The 23,982-nt window shown below is 43.1% G+C and overlaps 1 protein-coding gene across 1 annotated transcript in view; it reads left to right on the top strand.

Moving 5' to 3' along the window:
* Positions 1 to 1,007: 1,007 nt before the first annotated feature.
* The window catches only part of PIP4K2A (phosphatidylinositol-5-phosphate 4-kinase type 2 alpha), a 164,712-nt gene continuing 141,737 nt past the window's right edge, over positions 1,008 to 23,982 (top strand). The window contains exon 1 of the mRNA XM_014865043.3: positions 1,008 to 1,449. Coding sequence (XP_014720529.1) covers positions 1,306 to 1,449 — 144 coding nt within the window. The 5' untranslated portion in view covers positions 1,008 to 1,305. The remainder of the gene's footprint in view (positions 1,450 to 23,982) is intronic.

Raw genomic sequence — 23,982 nt, forward strand, 5'->3', positions numbered from 1 at the left:
GGGGCAACTCCCTATGTTTAAAGAACAGCTAAAGAAAAAGGAGGAGCTAATGAAGGCGACCACATGACCCATCACTCCCCACCCCCATGAGACTCGAGCTCCTGAAGGGAAAGGGTCTGTCACGCTTTGTCTCCCTGACAGAACCATGCAGATGACCAAGCACGTAGTAGGTATCCACACAGTAGGTATTTGAGTGGAGTAATAAAGACAATAGATAGCGTGCTTGCCCAGTGGGCTGGCTCAGGGTAAGTACCTAGAATGGGCTGATGATTACTGAGGAAGATATAGCCACAGCAGGTATTTAGACTTACGTGGAAGGGTAGCTGACTGAGGTGCGTCAGGTATTCCCAGCATTAAGAAGGGCTGATTTAGGGATGTAAAGAACAACTTGGAGGATTTGAAGTAGAAGGTGCAATTTTGGGCATGATCGTCCTGGCCAAACCAAGGGCTCTCGATGAGGAACGCAGGGTCCTTTCCAGGGAGGGTTTTGGTGGTGTTAGCAATAGACAGCCCAGGCGTTAGGTGGGGGTGTCCCTTCTGCATGACTCCGAGAGTGTGGGGAGGCCCAAATCCAGGGTCCGAAGGGCCCGATGGTTAAAGGCACAAAGGGATTAAGCAGTTCATTTCAGCGCCACTTCGGGGGGCGGCCAACGATGCGCCCAGGTCCCTTCCCTCGGTGCCAGGGAAGCCCCGGTCTCCATGTGGCATTTCAGGTCTCCTGACTTTGGCAGGGCAAGCGGCCCCTCTCCTCCGATCTCCCCACTCCCCCCATCCTTCCCTCTTTTCTTCCTGGGGAGCAGGAGGGGCTGCCTCGCGGGCGTCCTCCGCGGGCCGGGAGCGGACGGCCGGAGCTCGCCCGCGCACACAGGGGGCGGCCGGGCCGCCGCGGAGCCCGCGCGGGAGCCGGAGCGCTAGGGCGCAGCTTAACGGTCCCGCGGCCGCGCCCGCGCCCCGCGCCCCGCCTGGCGGCGCCGCAGCTGCCCGCCCGCCCCCTGCGTCATGACGCCGGCGCCCAACGCGGAAGCCGCTCGCGGCCGCCCGGTCCAGCCGCGGGCTGAGCGCCGAGCCGCGGAGGCGCGGGATCCGGCCGGGGCGCGAGCCGAGCGCAGCTTCCCTCCCCTGCCGGCCGGCCGGGCGAAGCGGGCCGAGCGGGGCCGAGCAGGGCCGAGCGCGCCGGGGGTCGGAGGAGGGCACGGCGCGCCGGGGCTGCCGCCGGGGGGATGCGGCTGCCTCCCCGGGCCGGCGTGTAGAGAGGGCGGGTCCCCGGCCTCGGGAGCGCGGCGGTGGAGGGGACAGGCGGCGGCCATGGCGACCCCCAGCAACCTGGGGTCTTCCGTCCTGGCGAGCAAGACGAAGACCAAGAAGAAGCACTTCGTAGCGCAGAAAGTGAAGCTCTTTCGGGCCAGCGATCCGCTGCTCAGCGTCCTGATGTGGGGGGTAAACCACTCGGTAAGGGCTCGGGCTGCGGCGCGCAGTCCCTTTCCTCCTCCTCCTCCTCCTCTTCTTCCTCGCTCCCCTCCTCCTCCTGCTGCAGCTGCTGCGGGGCGGGGAGCCCGAGCGGGGCCCCGGCCCTCCGGCTGCTCGCCCTCCAGGGCTGCCCGCCCGCCGCGGCGTCTCCGTGCCCCCAGCCCCGCGGCGCGCGCCAGCCCCTCCGGGCCACCCGGGCGCCACTTAGACCCCCTTGGGATCTAGGACCGCGTGCAGGACGAAGGGTTCCATCTGCATTTGAGCCCTGCGGCCAGTGCCGACCCCCGGCCGGCCGCCCGCGGTCTGTCCCCGCAGCCCCGGAACTGGGAAGTTTGTGCGGGGCGCGGCTACGCCTGGGCTGTCAGCCCTGGTGGGGGCTGCTGGGATCAGTGTCCTGGCGATCGCTCCGTTCTGCTGGGGGCGGCGGGGCGGCCCGGTCCTCCGCCGACGGGCAGGTGTACCTGTCCGAGGCTAGGAGGGTCCGGAGCCTCCCCGAGGGGGAACGGATGAGAATAGTGGAGATTGGGGCAGCAGCTTTGGTGCTTAGGTCCTTTTTTCCTTTAAAGGCGATATTATTGGACACAAGGAATCTTTTTGGCAAAGAAAAAGCCAGTGTAAATATGGCACTGGTGTTCAGCATCTTCCTCTGCTCCTCTCCCGCGTCACCCTGCCGCTGTGCCGGCTGAGGAGCCGCTTGGCGGGGAGTCTTCCTCCCCACACCTCCCCCACCCTGGGGAGCCAGGCCGAAGTCACCGACTGCGGAAGGGCGGCCGGGGGGATGATAGCAGGAGGGGGGTCTCAGCTGGCGCGCATAGGAGGGTCTTGAGTTAGCTGCACCCGTTTGGGGAGTTTGTTGTAAAGGCTCGAGGAGAACGCTTGGAAAGGTTAGCTTAACGCCCAGCCAGAGGTGGTGGAAGATGCGCCGCTGCGGGCTCTGCGGACTGCGGTTTGAGGGTCTGAAAAAGCCTCCTGCTGATCTTACAGCGAGAAACTCCTGCAGTTTTAATCTCCTTGGGATCAGGAAACATGATAGGAGCTCTTGGCTGAGCCATGAAAGTTTAAATGAGCCTGTGAATTTTGACCATGACCTTACCCACTGCAGTCAGTTGGCATCTGAGGAAAAGTGTAAGCTTACTTTCCCTACTGTCGATTTCAGTGCATGTCTGTGTTCTTTGGAGCATAATACAAGTGACAGAAAACCATGCTGGCTTCTTAAAGAACAGTCTCAGTTTAATGAAGGTATTTAAAATGGCTCAAAAGCATCGTATTTGTGTTTTTCTTCCCCTAGCTGAGCTGGGGAAAAAGATGAAACAGTACCAGGGTTGACTGTGTTTGGATGCAGGGACTGTTTTTAAGCAGGTTGAGAAACGATTATTTCTATCAGCCTAATGCCTGATCTGTTTAAGTTCATTTTAACTTCCTGACAACTTCTTTAGCCAATTAGGAATGTAAGTTTTTATAACAGCATACATTACTGCACCAAAACTGTCATAAGTTTTATTATAGTAAATAAAATGAATTTTTTCCTATGTAGTAAGTTGACAATTTAGAGTTATGTCTATTTCTGTTAAGCTTTTTTATTATTTATGTTGTTAGTTTCCTTTTTTTAAAAAAATTTATGTTCCGTGTTTGTGGGTGCTTTTATCTCCTTTGGAGTTCTGGTGTTTTGGTCAGGAGAATGTGTCTGAGTTTAATCTAGTAAAGTGGCATCAACAATATGCTGCTGAAAAAGTGTGCCCTCTGGGAATGAGTCAGAATTCCAAAGAAAATTTTGTAATTGTGGGTGTTTTACTGTAACCACCTATGTTGCTACATTATATTTGAATTGCTACATTTGCTTAGACTTCCTTGCTAATTGGAAATATTTTAAAACTGCTTAAGGCTTGTAAAAATAATGTATAATTTGTAGATAGTGAATTTCATGTTACTTTCTTTTGCCTTCAAGAAAAGTTAGCAATTCTAAATATCGTCATCATCTAGAGGAGTCAAGTTTCCATAGTATGTAATGTAGCCATGTTATTCATTCCTGAAATATATATTGGGCACATAGTGCCAGCCACTGTGCAAAAGATTCCTAAAAATGCCCCTCGTATTTTCGTCCCAGATATCTTTATTTTGAGGGCTCTGAGTTGACATAACAAAGCGATTTCACAGCCGCCTTTTGCAAAATGTTTATTTTCTTTCTTATTTTTGACAAAAAGAAAGGGAAGTGTATATAAAGATGAAATCTAAGCACTTAGTGCCATGTATTTCTGATTGATTTCATTTTAGGTGACAAAGTCTGATATTAGATAAATGTTTTTATACGACCTGTGTGCACCAAAGTTTATAGTATAATGAGAATAAATATGTCAGCATTGTTAAAAAGGAGCAAGCATAGTGTTGTATATGAATGGGGACATTTGAGAGAACATAGCAGAGAAGGAACAGGTCATTCAAATCCGAGTCTTTCTCTACATTTCTAATGTGATCAAAATTAACAGGAAAAGATTTGTCATGAATAAAGCGATTTCATGCTTTTAAAATTCATTTGGGTTTGTCTTAAGGACAATTAGAAATAACCATACATTTGGAACACTAAGGGGAGCTGCGTATTTATTTTATCACATAGGCATCTTAAAAGGGGATTGGGAATTTTCTGCATACTATGGTCAAAAGCTCATTGGATCTGTGTTCTAATTCTTTCTCTAATTTTGTTGACCTTAGGCATGTTAACTAGTTTTTGCATCAGTGTTTGCATCTGTGAAAGAAAATAATTGGACTGGATGTTTTCCAAGTTTTTTTCTACCTTCAAGATTCAACTATTTTTATAGTCTTCCGGGTTCATAGCGTTATATTAGGATCCATAGACTAGGAATGGTAATAGTATAGAACAAACGTTATATATATATATATATAATAATATACAACAATAATAGTATTACAATAGTATAAACAATAGTCTATAACAATAAAATAGTATATAACAAAAGTTGCACCTTGCAAATGCATCAGCGTTCAGGGAATTTCATGGCCGTGACCAGAAGGAAGGAAATCTGATTTTAAGGGCTGTGTGAACTAAGAGTTTGTCGGATTGATTGTAGTTGGGCTGCATTGCAGTGTATTAAGTCAAAGTCTTTTTGATTAAAATGTAAAAATTGCTATTAAGGTGGAAATTTTCAAGTCTATGGGGTGATAATTCTCAAAGAAAAGAGTAAGCCTGACTTCGTGTGGTTAATTTGCTGTCGCTGCTTTCTAACTTAAAATACCCACCAGTGAATGGATCACTGCCAATTTTTATTTTAAGTATTTTAAGCAGAGAATCTAATTGAATACATAAAGGGAAAGACGACTTAAGAAGGCAATTTTGTCTTGTTGCATTTGGAATTACACTAAAAATGATCAGGCAGCTAGCTTCTTAAAATTGTATTTTAATAGTGTGTGGCGCATGTAGAATGATAGGAGCCAAGACTTGTTTTAAATAGCGATTTAGAAGATCTTTATGCAGAGTGAAATGTGAGCCTTCTAGAAATTAGTGTTTAAAAACCTCTTTAAGTATCTAGAGGAAGACATCATCTGTATAGAAAAAATTTAAAGAACATAAAACTTGTTTAAAGTAAATATAGTATTTAAGAGTAGCCATTATTAATGTTAAAGTCTTTTGGTCGCAAGCCGTAGAAACACAGATAAGCTGAGGCAAAAATTTAAAATAGCAGGAGGGTTCTGGAGGTCCATCACTGTGGAAGGAAGAATTAGTAACCAAACCAGGAGAAGACCAGGAATAGGGCTGGGCTTCCAGAACAATTGGAAGCAGGTGATTGGGTGCTGTTGGGATTTTTCTGTCTGCTTTGTCTTTCTTCTCGTTCATAGCTGACTGGTTTCCTGCACAGGCCAGGGAACTAATAGTTCCTGAATTTCACATTTTGTAATTTCTGCCCCCTAAAAGGGACTTTGTGTCTTCGATTCAGTTGTTAAATTCCCGTGGAGGGATTCCTCTGGGTCTGGCTCCAGTGCATCATGGCCTCCCCTTGGACTAAGCAGTTATCGAAAGGTGGCAGCTCCTACCTGTTGGAGTTGGGGGAGGAACAGTCCCCCAAAGAAGGGAGAGGGCCCTGCCAGGCTGTCAGGCGGGGATCTGTCTTGGTAATGGAGCTGGGATGTGTATTTTGGTGTCTGCCAGCCGAGTTTTGACGAATATGCGGTTTTCTGGGTAGAGCACCCATAGCTTTTGTTATATTCTTGGCAAGGTCCGGGAAATGAAATAAGCAAATTGTATACTGGGCAAATAATGATGTCTTTTAGGTTTGTGGGTTTACATTTGGGCTCTGAAAAAGATAAGGAAACTAGGTTTAAAAATGAAATGAATGACCGTGAAATATTGACCGAATGGAATATAATGAGGCAGTTAAATTAAAATAATAATTAGCTAGACATTGAATGGAACCCAACTAATCATTCACTCCAGAGCTAGTCTCACACTATTTTTTTTCTTCCTTTTACTTTTTAGTGGAAAGAAGAATGCCAAGCAGACATACACGAAGTTTATTAGAGAAAGCATTGTATACCCCCTCGAATTTGGGATGATCCTGAGAACAGAATACGCTTTCTTGTCCATGTCTTCTCAGATACCTTAGAGTGGATTGAGTGTTCAGAATGACACACAGGGCAGGGCAACGATTCCCCTTTTTACGGCAGGATTGTCTGCTATGCCTTTTGAAAGATTTTCAGCAAGAATTGTAATAAACAAGCAAAATCGACCTTAGTTGATTAGAAAATGCAGTCAACCAGAGTAGTTAATTCTGCCCAACATACCCTTTGAAATAGAAATTTGGGGATGTAAGGAGATTTGTGCAATTTGGCAGAATGGTTTGTGGTCAGATTAGGTGTAAATCCTGCCTCCATCCTTGATTGGCTCTAAGAGCCACTGACATCTACTTGAGCCTCAATTTACACATTCTTAAATGGAGATGATGATGATTACCTCACAGGATTATTTTGAGGGTTAAGTAAGATAATGTATTTACAGTCCAGCACTGTAATTAGCATATAATAAGGATTCAGTAATTGATGCCTAAAAATCATCAAATTCAGATGTAATTAGGCTAGTAGCATCTTAATAAGCACTAGACAACTGCTTCTCAAAATTTAGTGTGTATATGAATCACTTGGGGACATTTGAAAAATGCAGATTCTGGCTCAGCAGGTCTGGGCTGAGTCCTGAGATTCTGCATTTATCACGCTCTTAGCTGATGTTGACACTGCTGGTCCATGGGCTACACTTTGAGTAGCAAAAAAGTAGAAGGAACATCGTTAAAAATAAAGAGAAATGTTCAGGATTTGTCCCCTGACTGTGTATGATGAATCCTGGGAAGAATAGTGACCTGTGATAGAGTTAGAAAAGTTAGGAGAAGGAACTGTGTGTTGGAAACCAGTAAATTTTTTTAAATTTAAGAAATGTTGAATTGTGAGTAATGGAGATGGATAGTTTAGTGACAGTGCCCACCTGTGGGGTGTTGGAAGGCGGGATTAGAGCTCAGGAGCAAGTTTAGGGCTGGGACGGAGAATCGAGAATTGTCCACGCAGGACTAGTAGGTGAAGCCATGGGGGTAAAATAGGTCTCTGAGGGAAAAGTTGAAACGTTGGGGACACTTACTTGGTTTTGAGGAAAGGACAGAGGTAGAAGAAACAGGAAGCAAGAGAAAACTCAACAAGAAGGCCAGCAGAATTAGGTGCCCCAGAGATTATGACGTTCGTGGATGTACTTTTCAAGAGTGGTTGATTGACGTGTGTGTGTGTGTGTGTGTGTGTGTGTGTGTGCGCGCTTAAAGATTGAAGGAGCTAATGAGCGGAAGTAGAGGCAGCGTCTCTTTTTAGAAGGTTAGAAGTAGAAGGAAGATGAAAGATGCCGTTTTATTTAGGAATACCTAGCTATTTTCCTTGACTCCATCTCTTCCTTATCATTCTCACCTCTGCCAATCCTAACCAGATTTATTTCTCTCTTTCTTGGGCTGTTAAAAAAAAAAGAAACCTCCCAGCTTATTTCACTGTATCTTCTTTTATTCACATTTCCTTTTTGTCGTGGACCTCTATGACAGTCCGTTGATAATGCTCTTGAAGGAATAAATGAAAATACATAGGCTACATCCTACCAAGTTCCCAGATGCCCTGAATTCTATCCAAGGACCAGTTAGGGGTTTGCGGAACCTAGTTAAGAACCCTTGCAAGAGTAAATTGGGGGTGGTATAGGGTGGGAAATGGGGGAGAGCGGCAGCAGCCAGGAATAGTAGTACATAGGCGCGTGTGTAGGTTGAATGAATTACCTACTGAGATCGCAGTAGCTGGCACTGGTTGTCTAGTGGTTAAGATTCCGGCTCTCACCCTTGCAGTCCAGGTTCTTTTCCACGTCAGGGAACCACACCACCAGTCTCTCCGTGTCATACTGTGGTGGCTGCGTGTCGCTGTGATTTGGAAGGCTCTGCCGCCAGTATATCAGATACCAGCAGGTTCAACCATGTGGACAGGTTTCAGCGGAGCTGACAGACTAGGAAGAAGGACCTGGCCACCCACTTCTGAAAAAATTGGCCATGAAAACCAAATAGCCCCGGAGCATTGTCTGATACAGGGCGGGACGCTGAGAGGATGGGGCAAGACTGGGCAGAGCGGTCTGGGCCAGGCCTGGGAGTTATTCCTTTCTTTCCGTCATCCCTTTCCTTAGTCTTAAAAGCTATACTTTGGCAGAGTATTAATGTTGAGAAAAAACTATTTTTCCTTTACAGAAAGAAAATCAGTGCTTATATTCAAAGCATGTAGGAAAAGGGTATGAAATTTATTCATAAAAAGTGTTGCAGGGAGTTTTAAAACAGTAACCTACCTAAAAATAAGCCTCTACATTCAAAGTAAGCCTCTGTTGTTTTTCACCCGGCCACCGTGGTTAAGAGCTTGGGGTCTGGTGCCACACTGGTTGGTTGGCTGTATGACCTTGAGCAACCCATGTAGCTTCTCTTTCTCAGTTCCTTCTTTATAAAAGGAGGTAATAATAGTACCTATTACAGAGGTTTGGTATGTGGATTAAATAAATTGGTACTTGTAAGATGCCCAAAGAATTACTGGCATGTAGTAAGTTCTTCATAAATATTAGCTGTCATTATTATTTTGAAAAAAGTATTTTAAATGATAAAACAAGAAAAATTATTAGAGTGCATGTTAAATTAATTGTTGCATTATCCTGGTTCATAGATGTAAAGTCACCATTGCGCTTGACATCCTTGTGCATCTTTGAGTTACGAATTAGTCATTTTAGAGTTATCTTTGTGCCCTTGCTGTAATTTCTATATCTATTTTGTCATCATGTTCTCTCTTGTGTCTCTAATGCATCCACTAGTAATCAGGTTGTTTGAGGTATCAAAACTTAATTCAGATTTATTGGTTGCAAGTTATGTCAGCTATCGATTTGATATTTTACCTTTTTTTTTTTTTTTAAAAAAGTAACAGACACTGTGCAAGATGCTTGGCATGCAAAATAAGTATATGGTGGACCCTGCCCTCAAATTGCTTTTAGTGCAGGAGAAACAGATATATGCATAAACATATATATATATATATATAAAACTATATATATATATATATATAACTATATATATATAACTGGAGTATCAGGAATGGTGGGAGTGGAGGGTCTTAAATAGGGTGTAAACCTTATGAAGAAGACCTTTGAGTAGGGGGGTGAAGGAGATGAAGGGGTTGGACATGAGGATATGTGGAGGAAGCACATTTTAGGCAGAAGGAACAGCTGGTGCAAAGTCCCTGAGGCTGGTGCTGGCTTCGCATGCTTAGGAAATTGCAAGAAAGCCTGTGTGTCTGGAGCAGAGTGAGAAAGGGGGAAAGTGGCAGGAGATGGGGGCAGGGATGGGCTCGTGATTACTTCTGCCCAGGACTCTTGGAGAAGAGTTAAAGAGGCACTGACATTGAGAGGGCTTTGAAGATGGAGTAGAATCTCCTGGCTGGAGAAGGCAAGGAAAGGCATATGTGGCCAGGGGGACCACACTGGGAAAAGAAAGCAGACCAAGTGGAGGATGGTGAGTGGTCCAGGATGGCTGTAGCCTAGAGCCCTGCCACTCATTCAAGGTGTAATCCACAGAACAGTGGCATCAGTCATCACCCAGGAGCCTGTTAGAAATGCAGAGTCGTGGGCTTCTCTGCACCCCTGCTGGAGCAGAATGTGCGTTTTAACAGGCCAGGTGATTTGTAAGCACATTGCAGTTTGAGCAGCATTGGCTGGGCTAAATCTTTGGTTTCAAACCCTGGGCTTCCCTTGGCTTCATCCAGAGGAGCTGTAGTTCTTCTCGTCTTCCTTTTTTCTTTTTTTTAAATTGGGAGCACTGAATACATACTGTGTATATAAAAGGGAAAATATGTACAGGGGAAAAAAGGTTGTAAACCAAGAAGATTGAAAACCACAGAGGTAAATGACGGGCAATGTTAGGAGGTCGTTGAAAAAGTAGTTTGAGGCCAGATTTTAAAGGGCTGAGTAGCTAATGTTTGCCAAAGAAAAACTTAGCAACAGCCCTGACAAGGGCCACTTTAAAATTTACCATAATTCTCATGGGATATTCAACCCTGAAATTTTACTGTTCCCCTGTTCTTTGAAACTATTTACCTTTTCTCTCTCCTTAAACTTCCCTCTTGTGTTTTGTCCCTTTGCCTTCCCCCACCTGATAACCTTTCATGCTTTAGAAAACATTGAACTAAGAGAAGCCATCAGCTTCCATTCTTCCCACCACCCAATCTCCTGACTTTTGGACAGCTGAATCCGTTCGCTGACGAACATGCTGGGGGGCTGTGTTGTCGTTTGGTGGCTACTAGTCACACATGGCTATGTAAATTTCATTTAATTAAAATTAAATCTTAAGAGTGAGTGGCTCACATCAGGTGCTCAGCAGCCACATGTGGGTAGTGGCTAGTGAATCAGAGAAGGTGGCTGTGGACTGTGGCCATCATCACGACACTTTTCTACTGGATGGCACTCGCTGTTCTGGGACCTCCCATCTTGAAAACAAACAGCCACAGCAACAAAAATCTCCTTTGGCATGACATCTCTCACCGTGGCGTCCACTGTTTCTCTATTCCTTTTTAGAGCAAAAGTTGACAAGCCTTGTCTATAGTCCTGTCTCCTGTGGTCCATAATTGCTGTCCCTTCCTTACGTGCCACTCTCTCCGTAGCTTACTCCCATCCAGCTTTCATCCTTGGCCCTCTGAGGAAGCTCGGAGCATCACCAGCGATGGTCATGTTTTCAAATCCAGGGGCTCTTTTTGGTCATTTCTCGTTTTCTTTCTGCCTCACGAACCACTCTTTACATACCTTATCAGGTTTCTCCTTTATCCAGTCTCTAAGTGTTGGAATGCTCCAGAACTCCGTCCACGGTCTTCTATAACTCTGTGTATTTTATCTCCATGATCTTATTTAGTGTCATGGCTTTTGATACCATTTCATGCTGAGGATTGAGAAATTTCTGTCTTCAGCTCTGACTTCCCTGCCAGGCTCCATATTCAGTTTCTTACCAGATATCTTCACTTGAATACGTAATAGGCATCTCAGATGTGTCCCAAAGAGACCTCTTGCTTTCTTCCCCCGGCCTACCGTACCACCTCCTGTCATGCCCTAAACCAGTTTCTTCCTCATTTCGGTAAACGGACCACCATCTACCTGGGTGCGCAAGCCAAAAATCTAGAAACCAGCCTTGATTCCTCTCTTTTCACCACCACTCCCATTTCTGAGTCCTGAATCTGCATATTTCTCTCTTTCCATATAAATTCTCTTTCTCTAGAACACTGCAGTAGTCTCCAGATCTGCTTGTACTTACCCTTGCCCTGTTTCAATCCAAATTCTCTACAGCAGTGGCAGAATGATCTTTCTGAAATGTAAATGATGTCTTGTCACTTTTTCAGTGAAAACCTTCCAGAGGCTTCCTATGGCATTGCAGAATAAACCCAGACTCTTTTCTATGGCTTGCAAGGTGTTACTGTTTTGGCCCTGCTTCTCTCTTTGCCCTCATTCCTCGCTACTCTCTTCGTGACTTCTTCATTCCAGCCACGATGGTCTTTTCTGTTCCTTAAACAAGCCAAGCCCAGAGCAGCCACAGAGCTTCTGCATGTACTGTCCTCTTTGTCTGAAATATTCTTCTCTCAGGTCTTTGAATGGCTGGCCCTTGCTTGTCATTTTAGTCTCTCAGCTCGAAGGGTTGACTTCTTACATGGCCTCGCTGACTTGCTCATCTAAAGGAGCCCCTCACTCTCGTATTACTTTTTTTCCTCTCTGTGACACTTAACATTATCCATAACCAAATTGTTTACATGTTTGTTATTTGTCCCCCCAATCAGGATAAGTTCCACAGCAGCTGGGACTTATTTACTGCTGTATCCCCATGCCTAGAACAGTGCTTGTATGCAGTAGGCACCTAATAAATATTACTGAATGAATCTGGGACTCTAAACTGTGGGCCATTAGTGCTCAACTGGTGTACCGGGCGGGAGCTCTTCCGCATTGTGTTTTCATCAATGTGTAAAATTTATTTTTGCTATGATTGCGCACAGTACTTAGAGCATTTTGCTGAGCGAGTTGTGCAATGCATGTGAGAGTGGGGGAAAGCTTGCTGCGAGCTGGTGATAAGAGGTGTGGGGTAACCGCGTTAGCTCATGCCAGAGAGAGAGTGTATGTTTACAGCAGCCGACAAGAACTTTGCCTTGTGAACAGAGCCGAGAAGTTTCAAAGAGTAAGCAGCGTCTCTCATAGAACGTCAGAATGTTGAAGGACCACCAAACGATTTGTGTGAGGACCCTGAATGCATTTCTAAACAATCCGAGACATTGTCACATGGACGAGTGTGCTGCAGTGGTATTTCGGATTTATTCCATGTAGTTTGGGTCTTTTAATGTCTTCAGGTGTGCCTCTGAAAATTCCAGTATTCAGAAGTGTGCCATAAGTTCAATTTAAGATTCTTTAAACATTATGAGAATAGTCATAATCCCAATCTCCCACGTCTTTGTGGATATCTTTCTACTGTGTGATGTTTCAGCTGTTCTTATTCATGGTGCCTTGTTCCCGTGTTTGCTTGGTTATTTTTGGCTGTGAGCACTCATTTCTCTTGGACAATTATTTGGGGAGGATTCTTTAAGTCTTAAGGTGAAAGTATGTCCCTCCGGAGAGGTTGTTTGTTTTGGTCAGGTGGCTAAGGGTGCTCCAGACCCAAGCCCATCTTAAGCTAAACTCATAGCTTGGAGTTTGTTGGACCACATGGTGATAGAAATTTGGGCTGTGGTTCCCTGGGGGTCAAATGGGTTTATTTTTGGTTCGCTCTTAGCCTGAGGGTGTGATCCTTTGGGGCCTCGCCTTAAAGAGAAGGGGTTTCCTATTGGACCCCCCCACCTTGGGTGGGCTCTGGGCTCTGATTTCTGTTCCTCTCAACCTGTGCGACCGTCAGAGCCCAAGTGGCTTCCATGGTTAGCTGACTGCTCTTCCATCCAGCTTTCACTTAGATTTTGGCAAGGTAACTCCTGCCTCTTCAACACTTTGATGCCTTTAAGATGTTTAAAAAATATTTTATTCAGGAGTTAGTTCTTTGCAGGGGCAGAGTTGATCTGAGCAACCTAGTAACAGAAATGGGAAATCAGCATCAAAGTTTCCTAAGAAAGAGAATGACGGGCAGTAAGCAAGGGAGTGACAAGTCAGAGTCCTGGGGTGTTTGGTGGTTCTGCGGCCACCCCAGGGATGGCCCAGTGAGGGGCCTCGGTGAGACAGGAGGAGAGACTCTCAGGAAGCCTTTGCCGTCCCCTAGCTAAGAGGTGACCGGAGCCTAAACCAGGGCAGTGCAGTGAGATGAAGAGAAAGGGCGTGCCCGAGGAGTCGGGCAGGAGAGTCAGCTGGATTTGCTAACTGCGTGAGGGAATGGACAGCAAGGAGTGGAGAGTGACTGCAGGTTTTCTAGTTGGGGTACCTAAATGGCTTTCTCACCATCCATACTCTCCATTACATTATTGTTATCTTTTGGGCTATGAGCCAAAAAGGAGTCTGTGTTATCTGCACTTGAAGTTACTAAGATGTGGAAATGATTATATTTCCACTTTCGAAGTTTTCACAAATGTTACAGTTTATAGATAAATTGAGCATTTGGTGGATAACTCAGCGTTTGATGTCCCAGATTGAAGTAGATTCCTGAGATGTGGTTTAATGGTCCAGCTGTAACTAGTACTTCGTTTTGTGGAAAGTGTCATTTTCATATCTAAAGTTCTACCAATAGCCTATAATTGGTTTGGGTTTTTTAAGGTATTTTCTCTAAGGCCTTAGAGAAAGAAATATGAAAAAGAGTTTTTTTGCTTGTAAGGAATTTGCAGTGTTACAGGGAAGATAGGCATATAATTTTGTAAACGAGGTGGTAGATTGGTGAATTAACAGAAGTGCCTCGTTCAAGGTTTATTTGGTTGTAAATGACAGTCACACACTTTGAATTAGCTAAAGGGGAAAATGGGGCGGGCAAGGAGCGTTATTGGGTAACTCATGGAACAGAAGGGCAGAAGCTCAGCTGAGCCCCACATAGACCAGGATCCAGAGCAGCCCCTTCCTCACTCTCTCTCTAATCTTTGCATCACTTTTCATGAACCTTTTCTCTAAGAATATTGCCTTTTCTCCACTGTGCAAGTAGACCCCACACAGCTCCTAAGCTTATTTGCCCCCAGGTCCAGGTGCTTTCAGGTGGCAATTAACCACACGGCATCCTAATTTCAGATTTCTTAAGATTGAGAGAAAGGGGGAGACACAAAAAGAGTTGGCGACCCTCTGATCCAGCCACAGGAGCAGGGTCTCCTGTAGTGCAGGTTGGCTGCTGGGCGGCGCCTGAGTGGAGGGACAGTGACAGTTCGCAAGGCTTGGAGTCCTCCTGGGTGGGCACCCCTCCCCCCAGGTAGTATGCGCTGATACTATAGCAACAGAGGATTAATAAACTGCCCCGGAGGAGGGGGGAGTTAGTGCAATTTGAGTTAGATCCTGAAGATTGAATTGTGATTAACCTGGTGAAGACACTGGAGAAAACAGGCTGTAGGCTGAGTAAGGAGCATGCCCAGAAGCACAAAGGGCAGGTGGCAATTTCAGGGAACTACTGGACCTTTCTTCAGGTACCGTTGTTATCCGTCCCATCTTCTGTTTTTATGGTTTTATTCGTTTCCATTACTTTTCACGTATTTTCATTGAGATTTCTTCTGTTTACGTTAATTTCTTTAGGTTTGGTTGTTTAGGATTAGAATCGTATCTGCAAGTTGCTAGACAGTTTAACATTCAGAGCTTAGTGTTATTTGTAATTGTAATAACCATCCTTTGCTTTTGTTTCTTCAACCTGGACTTCGAGGAAGGTCTTCCATATTAATCCCCCCAAGAACGACCTCTGTGGCCTGGCTTACCATATCACCTGCCCAAAGGCGTCTAGGAGGGCGGGGCATGGCGGCTGAAATCAGTCATGCCACCTGCACCACGGCAGGGGCTGCAGTGGCCAAAGACAGGCGTCCTTTTTGTAATTTGCCTGCACAGAGGAGGCTCATTTTCTGACGGGCACAGAGGTGCTCTGTGCACCAGCAGCTGCCCTACTTCGCCCTGCTTTTTCTCGGGTCGTGTGTCCGAAATTTCTCATGTCAAATCCCTAAGCGTTGGTCTCCTGGAGGAAGCTCTCAGGTGCTGTTGAGGCTGGCCAATAGGAAAGAAAGCAGGGTTTATAAAGTCCTCTTACAGATTTGAATCTGCTTTAGAAGATGAATCATTATGTGGTCTTTTCTGCTATATGCATGTTTCTATCGTGTAAATTAGCTTCTACAAGATTGGTAAATAGGAATGATGGCATATGATGCAGACTGGTTTATACACAATTTTCCTTGAGCACATCACTGTTTGGCATATCCAGGTAACAGCAACTGGATGCAGATTACACTAACACAGCGAAGGCAGCAGACCAGGTAGGACAACAGGAGCATGCATCTTGCCCACGCATCCTTGTTCTTCCTCCTGACTCAGGTGGCCAGGTGGTCTGTCTTGGAGGTACTCATTTCATGGTTCTCTCCAATCTTTGTGCATTTTGTTCTAGTCTGTATCTCTTGGAAGCTTCATTGTTCCTTACATTCTTTCCATTGAGTGATCTTCACAGTTGCATTTTTAAAGATAAAGTCCATTCTGTATTTAATTGGAATGAAACAATTTGGAAGACTGTTAGGTATATTTTTAGCATTTTATTTTTTCAGCGTTCTGGTGATTGAGTTCTGTGGGTTTTGAGTAGTCTGCCTAAAATCTGTTTTCGTCTGTATACAGAACTTAAAGTTTTTCAACAACACATATATTGCATTAAAACAGAAACATTTGTATTTACGATTTATTTTGCATGACTGTATGCCCAGGCTGGGATCCTCCCACTCCTAAACAAATGTACCATCATTGTTGTCGTTTTGTTTCCAGGAGTCACCAGGTGTAAATGTGATAGAAGGCTTGCTGACTGAGTCATCCACAGTCTTAAAAGTTGGAAGACACTGATCTGAACAAGCAGAAACTTCCTTTCTTTATGGGCGCTCTTGAGTTTGCTTAGTAACCTCCTCCTGCCTGACTGTGTTGCCCTCCACTCTCTCAGACTCCCAGGTGTCAGGTGTGTTCCTGTATCTTTCACGAGTCGGCCCTGACTCCTGTTTCCATGCTCCACATCCCGTCCCTCTGCCGCACATCAACTTCACCCTCTTGAAAATGTGCACTAGCTTTCTTCTCTGCCCAGAAACCTGAGAAGGAACTTTTTTAACTGACCCCTCCCTCGTAGAACCAGGACCTCAGCTTTTATTTCATTGGCACTTGGACCGCGTTTCTGCGTAGAAACAAGCAGCCAATTTACAAAAGAATGTTTGGAACACAACCCATTCATAAATTAGAATCTGCCTGCACACAGATGAAAAGTTCAAAGGCTTTGTCCTAGAAAGAACTGTTCAGAAACAATTATGATAAATCCATGAGGTACTTATCATTATTATTATTATTATTATTTTTGGCACATTGGGCCAAACCAGGAGTACAGGAGTGAATTTAAGAGACGTTTTAAATGAGAAAAAAAAAAAGGTTAGGAGAAGCTAGTGTGTCCCTTTGCTTATTCCCTTTTCTTTTGCAGTTTTGGCAACAGATAATCACAAATTTAAAATACACTGATGAAGATTTGACCCAGGTTTGATCCAATTCCAGTAAATGAAGAATCGATCCTGCTGATAGTGAATGTTTTTATTTAGTGTTATAGAAAACTTCTTTCTTCTTAGCTTTATTTAGATGAACTGGAAACATTTATGGTTTCAGTGGAATTTAAGTTCTAAGTACTTATATATAATAAAATATGGTATATTTTCTGTATGAAAAACTTAAAAAGTATGGACAAATATAGTGAAGAATTACCATAATCATTCTATCCAGAAGCAACCAGTGTTAACGTTTTGCTGTGTATCTTTCCAGTATCTTTTTTTTTAAATCTCGTTGAGATTATATTGCCTGTATATTTCCTCATATCATTATGTATTTTTCACAGTGATGGTTTTCAATGACTGCCTAATAGTCTGATGAAGTTTTACTATTCTGTGCATTGATTCCCCTTTTTTGCTACCATTAAATAATGCTGTAATCAACATCTCCCTGTGCAAACTTTTCCCCATTTTGGATGATTTTCTTAGAATAGATTCCCCTGTCGGAGACTTACTTGGTCATAGGGTATGAATATGTTAAGACTCTTTGTACATGTTGCCAAGTTGATTTCAGAGAAGGCTGTACCAGTTTATAATCCCAGCAATGTGGGTGAGAGCTTCTTTACTACGTCTCCTTGCTTTGAGTATTTCTAAGCTGAACAGCAAAGATTGGAATAAAAAGATATGCTTTTCTTTACGTATTTTTTTTTACAGGATGCTTTTAACCTGTTTAAAGCTCTGTTTAGAGGGATTTTAGGCAGTTCAAGAAAAGAGGGGCGCATGTGGGCAGTGTGGGGGCATCCTGTCTCGGGGGTGGGACCAGTGCCATGCAGGCTCTCTGAGGACTCTGCCCTCTAAGGAAAGCTGCTTTCACCCAACCCACTTCTCACAAAATTCTTCTTCCTTCTGAATCCTCAGGTTCTCTGAAACATAAAGCTTGGTAATTTTCTTTCTTTCTTTCTTTTAAAATAAAAGCAGCAAGGAGTTTTCCCTAAGTCTAGAGTCTGGAAGTTGGGGCTGAGATAGAGTTGGACAGTGGTGGTGTGGCTCAGTGGAAGGTGGTCACTTGTCAGGCAGAGAATACGTGGATTCCAGGAGCAGTGCGGTGTCCACGGTTGGTGCCTGGCTCCCTGCCGCAGGCCATACCCTGTGTAACTTACATTACACCCAAGCCAATAGCACTTAGCGGCGGGCAGAGTTCTTCAAATAGGTATACTGGTCAGGAATTTGTAGGTGGTGATCCAGTCTCGCTGCTTCACCTTAGTCTTGACCTACAGAGGATTCAGATGAAACTGTTCAGAAAATGTGCTGTGACATCCAGTGGAGTCCATGTGTGTATTTGCTTTTGAACGGTTGAGTGTCATCACCCCTCTGTAGTGCTGTCGCTTGGCTTGGAGCCGGGTTCTGTGTGCAGTCCACTCTGCTCAGCGTTATCTGGTGTAAATATGTCAGTCACCTGTGCTGACTTCACATTCTGCAGCCTGTCCAGGCCAGGTAGGGGAGGTTGAAGCTTTGCCAGATAGCTGTGAGTGCCTTGCTCTTTTCTATTAGGTAACTGATGTTCAGAAAGGAGAAGACAATGTAATTTTTCCTTTTAGTAGAAGTGAATGAGTATATTGTGTATTTTCGTAATATAATAAAATTCCCTATTTTAATATTTAAATCTTTGACATAGTATTAAAAGTAACGTTTCACTTTAACTGAAGAAAAAGAACACCTGAGAACATTGAAGAAAACTGAGGAACAACGGCAGAGCTCTCTTGTAAAGAAAGGACGGTCATGCAAAGCCGTCCAGAGAAACTGTTATTTCCACTTTATGTGCATGTGCTTTATTGTGACAGTGGTAACTACAGTTGCCAGTTTTCAGGAGGCCTAAATTACCGTCTATTTCAGATGGATGCCAGCTTTAAAATTAGCCCCTGGGTAATACATTTCTTTGAAAATTGAACCTTAATTGATTTTTATTTTTTAAAGCTTGAATTAAATAGAAAATTAAGGGCCTTTTATAAAAGATGGTAATATATATTTAACTTGGGTGATTACCTAATAGAGAATCATTCCTATCCTATCATTATTTTAAAATATTAAATGTTTGGCACAAAAAGCAGAAAATATTCTATCTTGTTAAAGAAATCTCTTTAATTCATGTTTTATAAGTCCCAGAATTATGAATATGAATCCTTTATGCTTTCTGTTTTTAAGAAAGTACCTTATTTCCTTGTGTGAAAACTTTCTGCAGGAGTTCAAAAAAAACTCAAGTCCAAAGTAATATTTTGAATGGAATGAATTGTTTTTTACTTAACCAGAGTGGTCAAATCATATTTCAGAATAAATTTATTCCCATTCTGAATCTCAAAAACGAGAGAGTATTTAAGAATTCACTTCAATTTGTTTATTTATAAGAAGAAAAGACTGGTTCTGGTGACATGTGGAGCAGTCTTAAATAATAAGTTAAGCTAGAAACATTTACTTGTAACTGTTGGATACACCAGCTGAAGAGAAACTGTTTAATCCTGTGTTTCCTTAAAAAACAAAAATCAAAACACTGATCTTTTATAAGAATAAACAAATTGGAAATAATATAAATACCCTTTAATGTGATATTTTGGCCAAATAAAATATGATGCATCTATGTGTTGAATTACTTTGTAGCCATTACACATGTCTATGGAGGTCAGTGTACCACTGTGAAGTGTGATGTGTTGAATGAGGGCATAGATGGTGAGTTTTGAAAATATTACGTATCTCTCTGAGGAGCAGAGCGATTATAGATGATTTTTCACCTTCTGCTTGTATTTTTTTATAGTTTGACTTTTTTTTAATATTGAGCATGCAGTACTTTTATAATTAGGAAAACAAGAGATGTTCATAGCTATGGTGGGTAGGAAGAAATCTTGTATATATTGAATTTGGTGAGGCAGAAATAACTTGTAAATTTCTGTTTGTGAAATAGATTTGTTTGCTTGATATAAGGGATTTTTTTCTTTGGGTAGGCATCCCAGGAAATCCCTTCATTAAAAAGCATTATTGATTGTACTGGGAGAAACGATTAAGTAATAAATGATTCTAAAAGTTGCTACTTTTTATGAGCTTGGGAAAAACAGATAAACTGGAGTGATTATCACCGATTTGCCTCTAGGCATCCAAGTTTTTGTGCATCTCATCCGTGAAAAATTTGAGCAAATGCCCTCAATATATGAACTTTTATTTATATGTTTCATGTGTGTGCTACTGCCTTGTCTTATGTTTGTTTTATAATACACAGATTTTAAAAGGATACACTAAAGATGAAATATTAGCATTAAAAACTCCTGTTAAAAATTATTATTACTATGTTGTTGTTTTTTTTTAGGTGAAGGCTATGTGGGTGAATTTGTAACGTTGTTTTTAAAAATCTTGGTGAACACTTTGTGATAAAGCAATTTGAACCTCTGGTCCTACATTCAATTTATTTTTGCTATTTGGTTGTAAAACTTAGAATAGCTAAAAAAAGTTAGCTCACAAAGACATGCTGATCCAAGTGGATACAATGCATTATTGACTACATTTACTAACTAGCGATTCTCATTTTCACACCATCTACCAGTTATGCAGAAGTTTGGTGAAAATTTGGTAAATTTCTATTTTCCTTGATAGCAGTTTCTCACAAAATGTGTTGCAGTTTTTATTCATAAGGATGGGATTCAAAAGAAGACACTTCTACATTTGCTGAAATTTTAAAGTAGATAAGAAGCATATTCCTAAGTGCTCTATAGATACAAAAGCTCGTCTCTTTTCAACATGCTTGGTCCACATTATAAGTTTCTTTCCAAAAGGCAGATATTTTCTTGCACTTGTTAAAATCTCTTTACCTTGAAGGGACTGATTAAGTAAGCTCATTAAAAAAAAAAAGTCTGCCCAGTAACATATTACTGACAGCCACTTGTGGTCATAGAGTAAGTAGGTCAGGAAATTTAGAGCAAATTCTATTTATGTAAAAAAAATAAATATGTTAATCATCCGTAAGACAGTTCTTTTATGTATTTTGCCATGAGATAGCTATAATGCCCCTGTATGATGCGGAATATTTTTGTGGTCACTCCCCGCTCTTACTTAAAGGTTTTGTTGTTTATACTACGTAGATGACATCTTGCCATAAATAAACTAGAATGAAGGACAGAGGGGCCATCTAACATGTGAACTCAAATGAGGTGCCAGTGTTGACATAAGCTGCATTGCTTACATTTTAAGGTGAAAATAACTCTCAATGGAAGTTCTGGTAGTTTCTCCATGCACCCAGCAGGTTGTTTGCTTACCCTTCCCCCACACAGCCCTTATGCGATGCTGCGAGTGCAGTGTGTCAATGAAGGAGTGACTCCAGATTCATGCCTCATTCATCAGGTTCTCTGCATTTCTTACATTCCATCTCAGCAATCATAAAATGTTAGAACCAGATGGTCCATGCAATTTTTTTTAATCCCTTTATTTTATAGATGAGAGAACAGACACAGAAATAAAGAGACAGCACTCAGTGGTAGAGCCAGGGCTAGAATTACGTTTCCCGACTCAGCATCAGGCTCGTTGTCTGTATTAAGTTAGTCTCTGGATAGCGTGCGGATGACCAACAGCTCCCCAGGTATGAAGGTGTGGAGATCTGTTGACATCTGACGTCCTCGAGACCAATTTCCTTCTCAAATCTCTCTGCTCTGTTTTTTTGCTTCCCAGCCATATGGCCTTGAAATTATCTTTATTTTTTTCTTTTTCCTTCCTTTTTATCTTAGACACATGCTTCATCTAGATATTATTGAAATGTGAAGAATACTCATAAATAGAGTCTCATTTCCTGAGAAGTAGCCTGCTAAGTGAATCAAGATGCAATGGAACATCACTCTTTGACTCTTGTTAGTGATGAAGAGGAAATCCTTATAACCCGTCTACTCTGCAAAAGCTTTTGAGACTTTGAACAATGAAAGCATAGGTCAAAGAAAATGAAACGAAAACAGGGTAAAAATATCCAGTTGTAAGGGAGGCGAGGGAAATATATATTTCTCAAAGAAGTTTGCACAGCCTAGTTAAGGACACTATGATATTTGAGCTCAAAACTTAGGTCTGAATTTCTTAACTGCCAGGAGAAAGCAAAGCTCTGATATAACTTTCCTTGTCTAAAGGGAGGACAAATACTGGCTTATTTCACTTCCTGGTTCTGAGGGAAATTTGCTCTGAAGGGGATTAAACAACCAAATGAACGACCCAGACAGATTAGAAGAGGATTAAAATTATTGGATATACATTAACTATTTATTATTGAATTCTGTGAAAGCCAAGGGCAAGATGTGACACAGAAGTGGGGACTCAGAGGTAAGTAGCCGAAGTGTATGGCCTTCTCCTAATCTGGCTTTATACTGCGATAAAGCTTGAATAAATGATTGCTTCTAGAATCCATTTTTCCAGTCTGGCTTGGTGACAAATTGAGGTCATTATTGAGTGCCTGAAGGCATCATTGACTAAAGGAAGGTTAGTGAACCGTAGGTACTTTGGAACGTAGGTAGCACAGATCATGTTTTATTAGGTAAAAGAAGAAGCTGACTTGTGGACTCACCCTGCTGAAGGGCCGTCTGTCACAGGCAGGCCCGGGGTGTTCCTCAGAAGTGTTCAGCAGTCATATGCAGTGGAAGCCCCCAGATTCTGAGCTACAGAGCAGGGAAGATAGCATTTAGGATAAGAGAGCAAGTGCTTACTCTTAGGTTGGAAGAATCTTAATACGGCTTCCATAATAGCCTACCCTATGCTGTTCCTCAGACAACCTGGTATAGATTTTAGAATATTTTCTATTGTCTAAGACACTGACAGGTTTCTGATATGTGGCCCAGATTGACAATGACAAGGAATTTAGTCTTGATTCTAGTTCTGAGTTGCTTTCAGCAGCTCTTCCTGTTCAGTGATTATTAGAAATGTTATCAGGAAAGCTCGTTTTTGAGAAGTTAGCGCAGCTTTGAAGTGTGTTCTTGAGAGTCACTTGCTAAGGCCCGTGGGTCAAGCGAGTGTCGAGAGCAGGGTCTCCCCTTCTGTGAGGAGCTTACAATTCAAAACACAGGGAGTGACATCCAGACGTGGCAGTCATGGATGAGCCGCCTTGTCATTGGCGGAGTCGGGTCAGGCAGACGTAAATAATGAACAACTTTAAGTGGTAAAGTAGTTCTGCTTTACACAAATGATGGTGTAAGGACTTACATTGTGTGATGAAAAGTAATGAGTCAAGTTTTAAAAACTCAGTAACTGAAAGTTTTCTAAGCACTTCTGGAGGGAAAAAACCACCACTCTCTTCCTGTATGAGGATGCCTATGCAAAGAAATACACTTCAATATGTAAGTCGCAGATAGACGTCAACACTCCTGAGTGGAAGAGAGGGAGCGAGAGAATAAGGATAGTCTGGGACTCCATCATACACAGATCTGAAGAAATAAGGAATGGTGTCTGGAAAAGCATTCCAGGGTTTTGACCTGTGAGGTCCTGGGAGACAGTGCAGATACTCAGGAGCTATGACGAGAGGGACACAGAAGGGCAGGAGAGACACAGAAGGGCAGAAGCCCAAGGAGAGTCAGCCAGGGGAAGCGCTGTGGGCTCGGTGAATCACAGCCGCCATCCTGAACGCTCCCTGCGTGAAATGGAGTGTCGTGGCCCCTGCGCACACTTACTGTTGTTTGGCACGGATACACAACAGAGTTGCCGAGCCTCCAGCATTCCTTCAGGCTTTACCAAAGCTTTTCAGTTTTCTTATTTGTAAAATGGGGATAGCGCCACCTCTTCTGCTTCCCTCGGGTTACGTGGGGACCACTGAGGAGAATGTGTGCTTTTCGTCCTATGGTCTAGATGGAGCATGTGCCGGGACAAGGCAGGGGTAAAAATATTTGCTCTTTGACTGCCCCCAGTGCATTTATACCCACTGGTCTTGGGTTTGCGTTGAATCCCTCTGTTAAGGTTCTTCTTGTTCAGAGGAAGTACACAAGGATTTCACAATCAAGGCAGCATTGCATAATAAAAAAAGGATTGGCGTTGGAGCCCGACAGTTTGAAATTCTAGCCCTTCCATTTGCCTTGGATAAGTTATTTATCCTTTCAAGCGCAGTTTTTCTCATCTGTAAAATGGCGTGGATATTTATTGCTGTGTTATTAATAAGGACAAGATGAGAGAAGGAATACAAAAGCGCCTGGCGGTATTAACAGTTGTAGTACACTGAGTAAATGTTGGTTTTTTCCCCCTGCTTCTTCCATATTTGTGCTCTTTGAAGAAAAATTCTCTTGAAAGGAGATACGTGAGCTTTCT

The sequence above is a fragment of the Equus asinus genome, chromosome 29, assembly GCF_041296235.1.
Source record: "Equus asinus isolate D_3611 breed Donkey chromosome 29, EquAss-T2T_v2, whole genome shotgun sequence".
NCBI classification, from domain to species: Eukaryota; Metazoa; Chordata; class Mammalia; order Perissodactyla; family Equidae; genus Equus; species Equus asinus.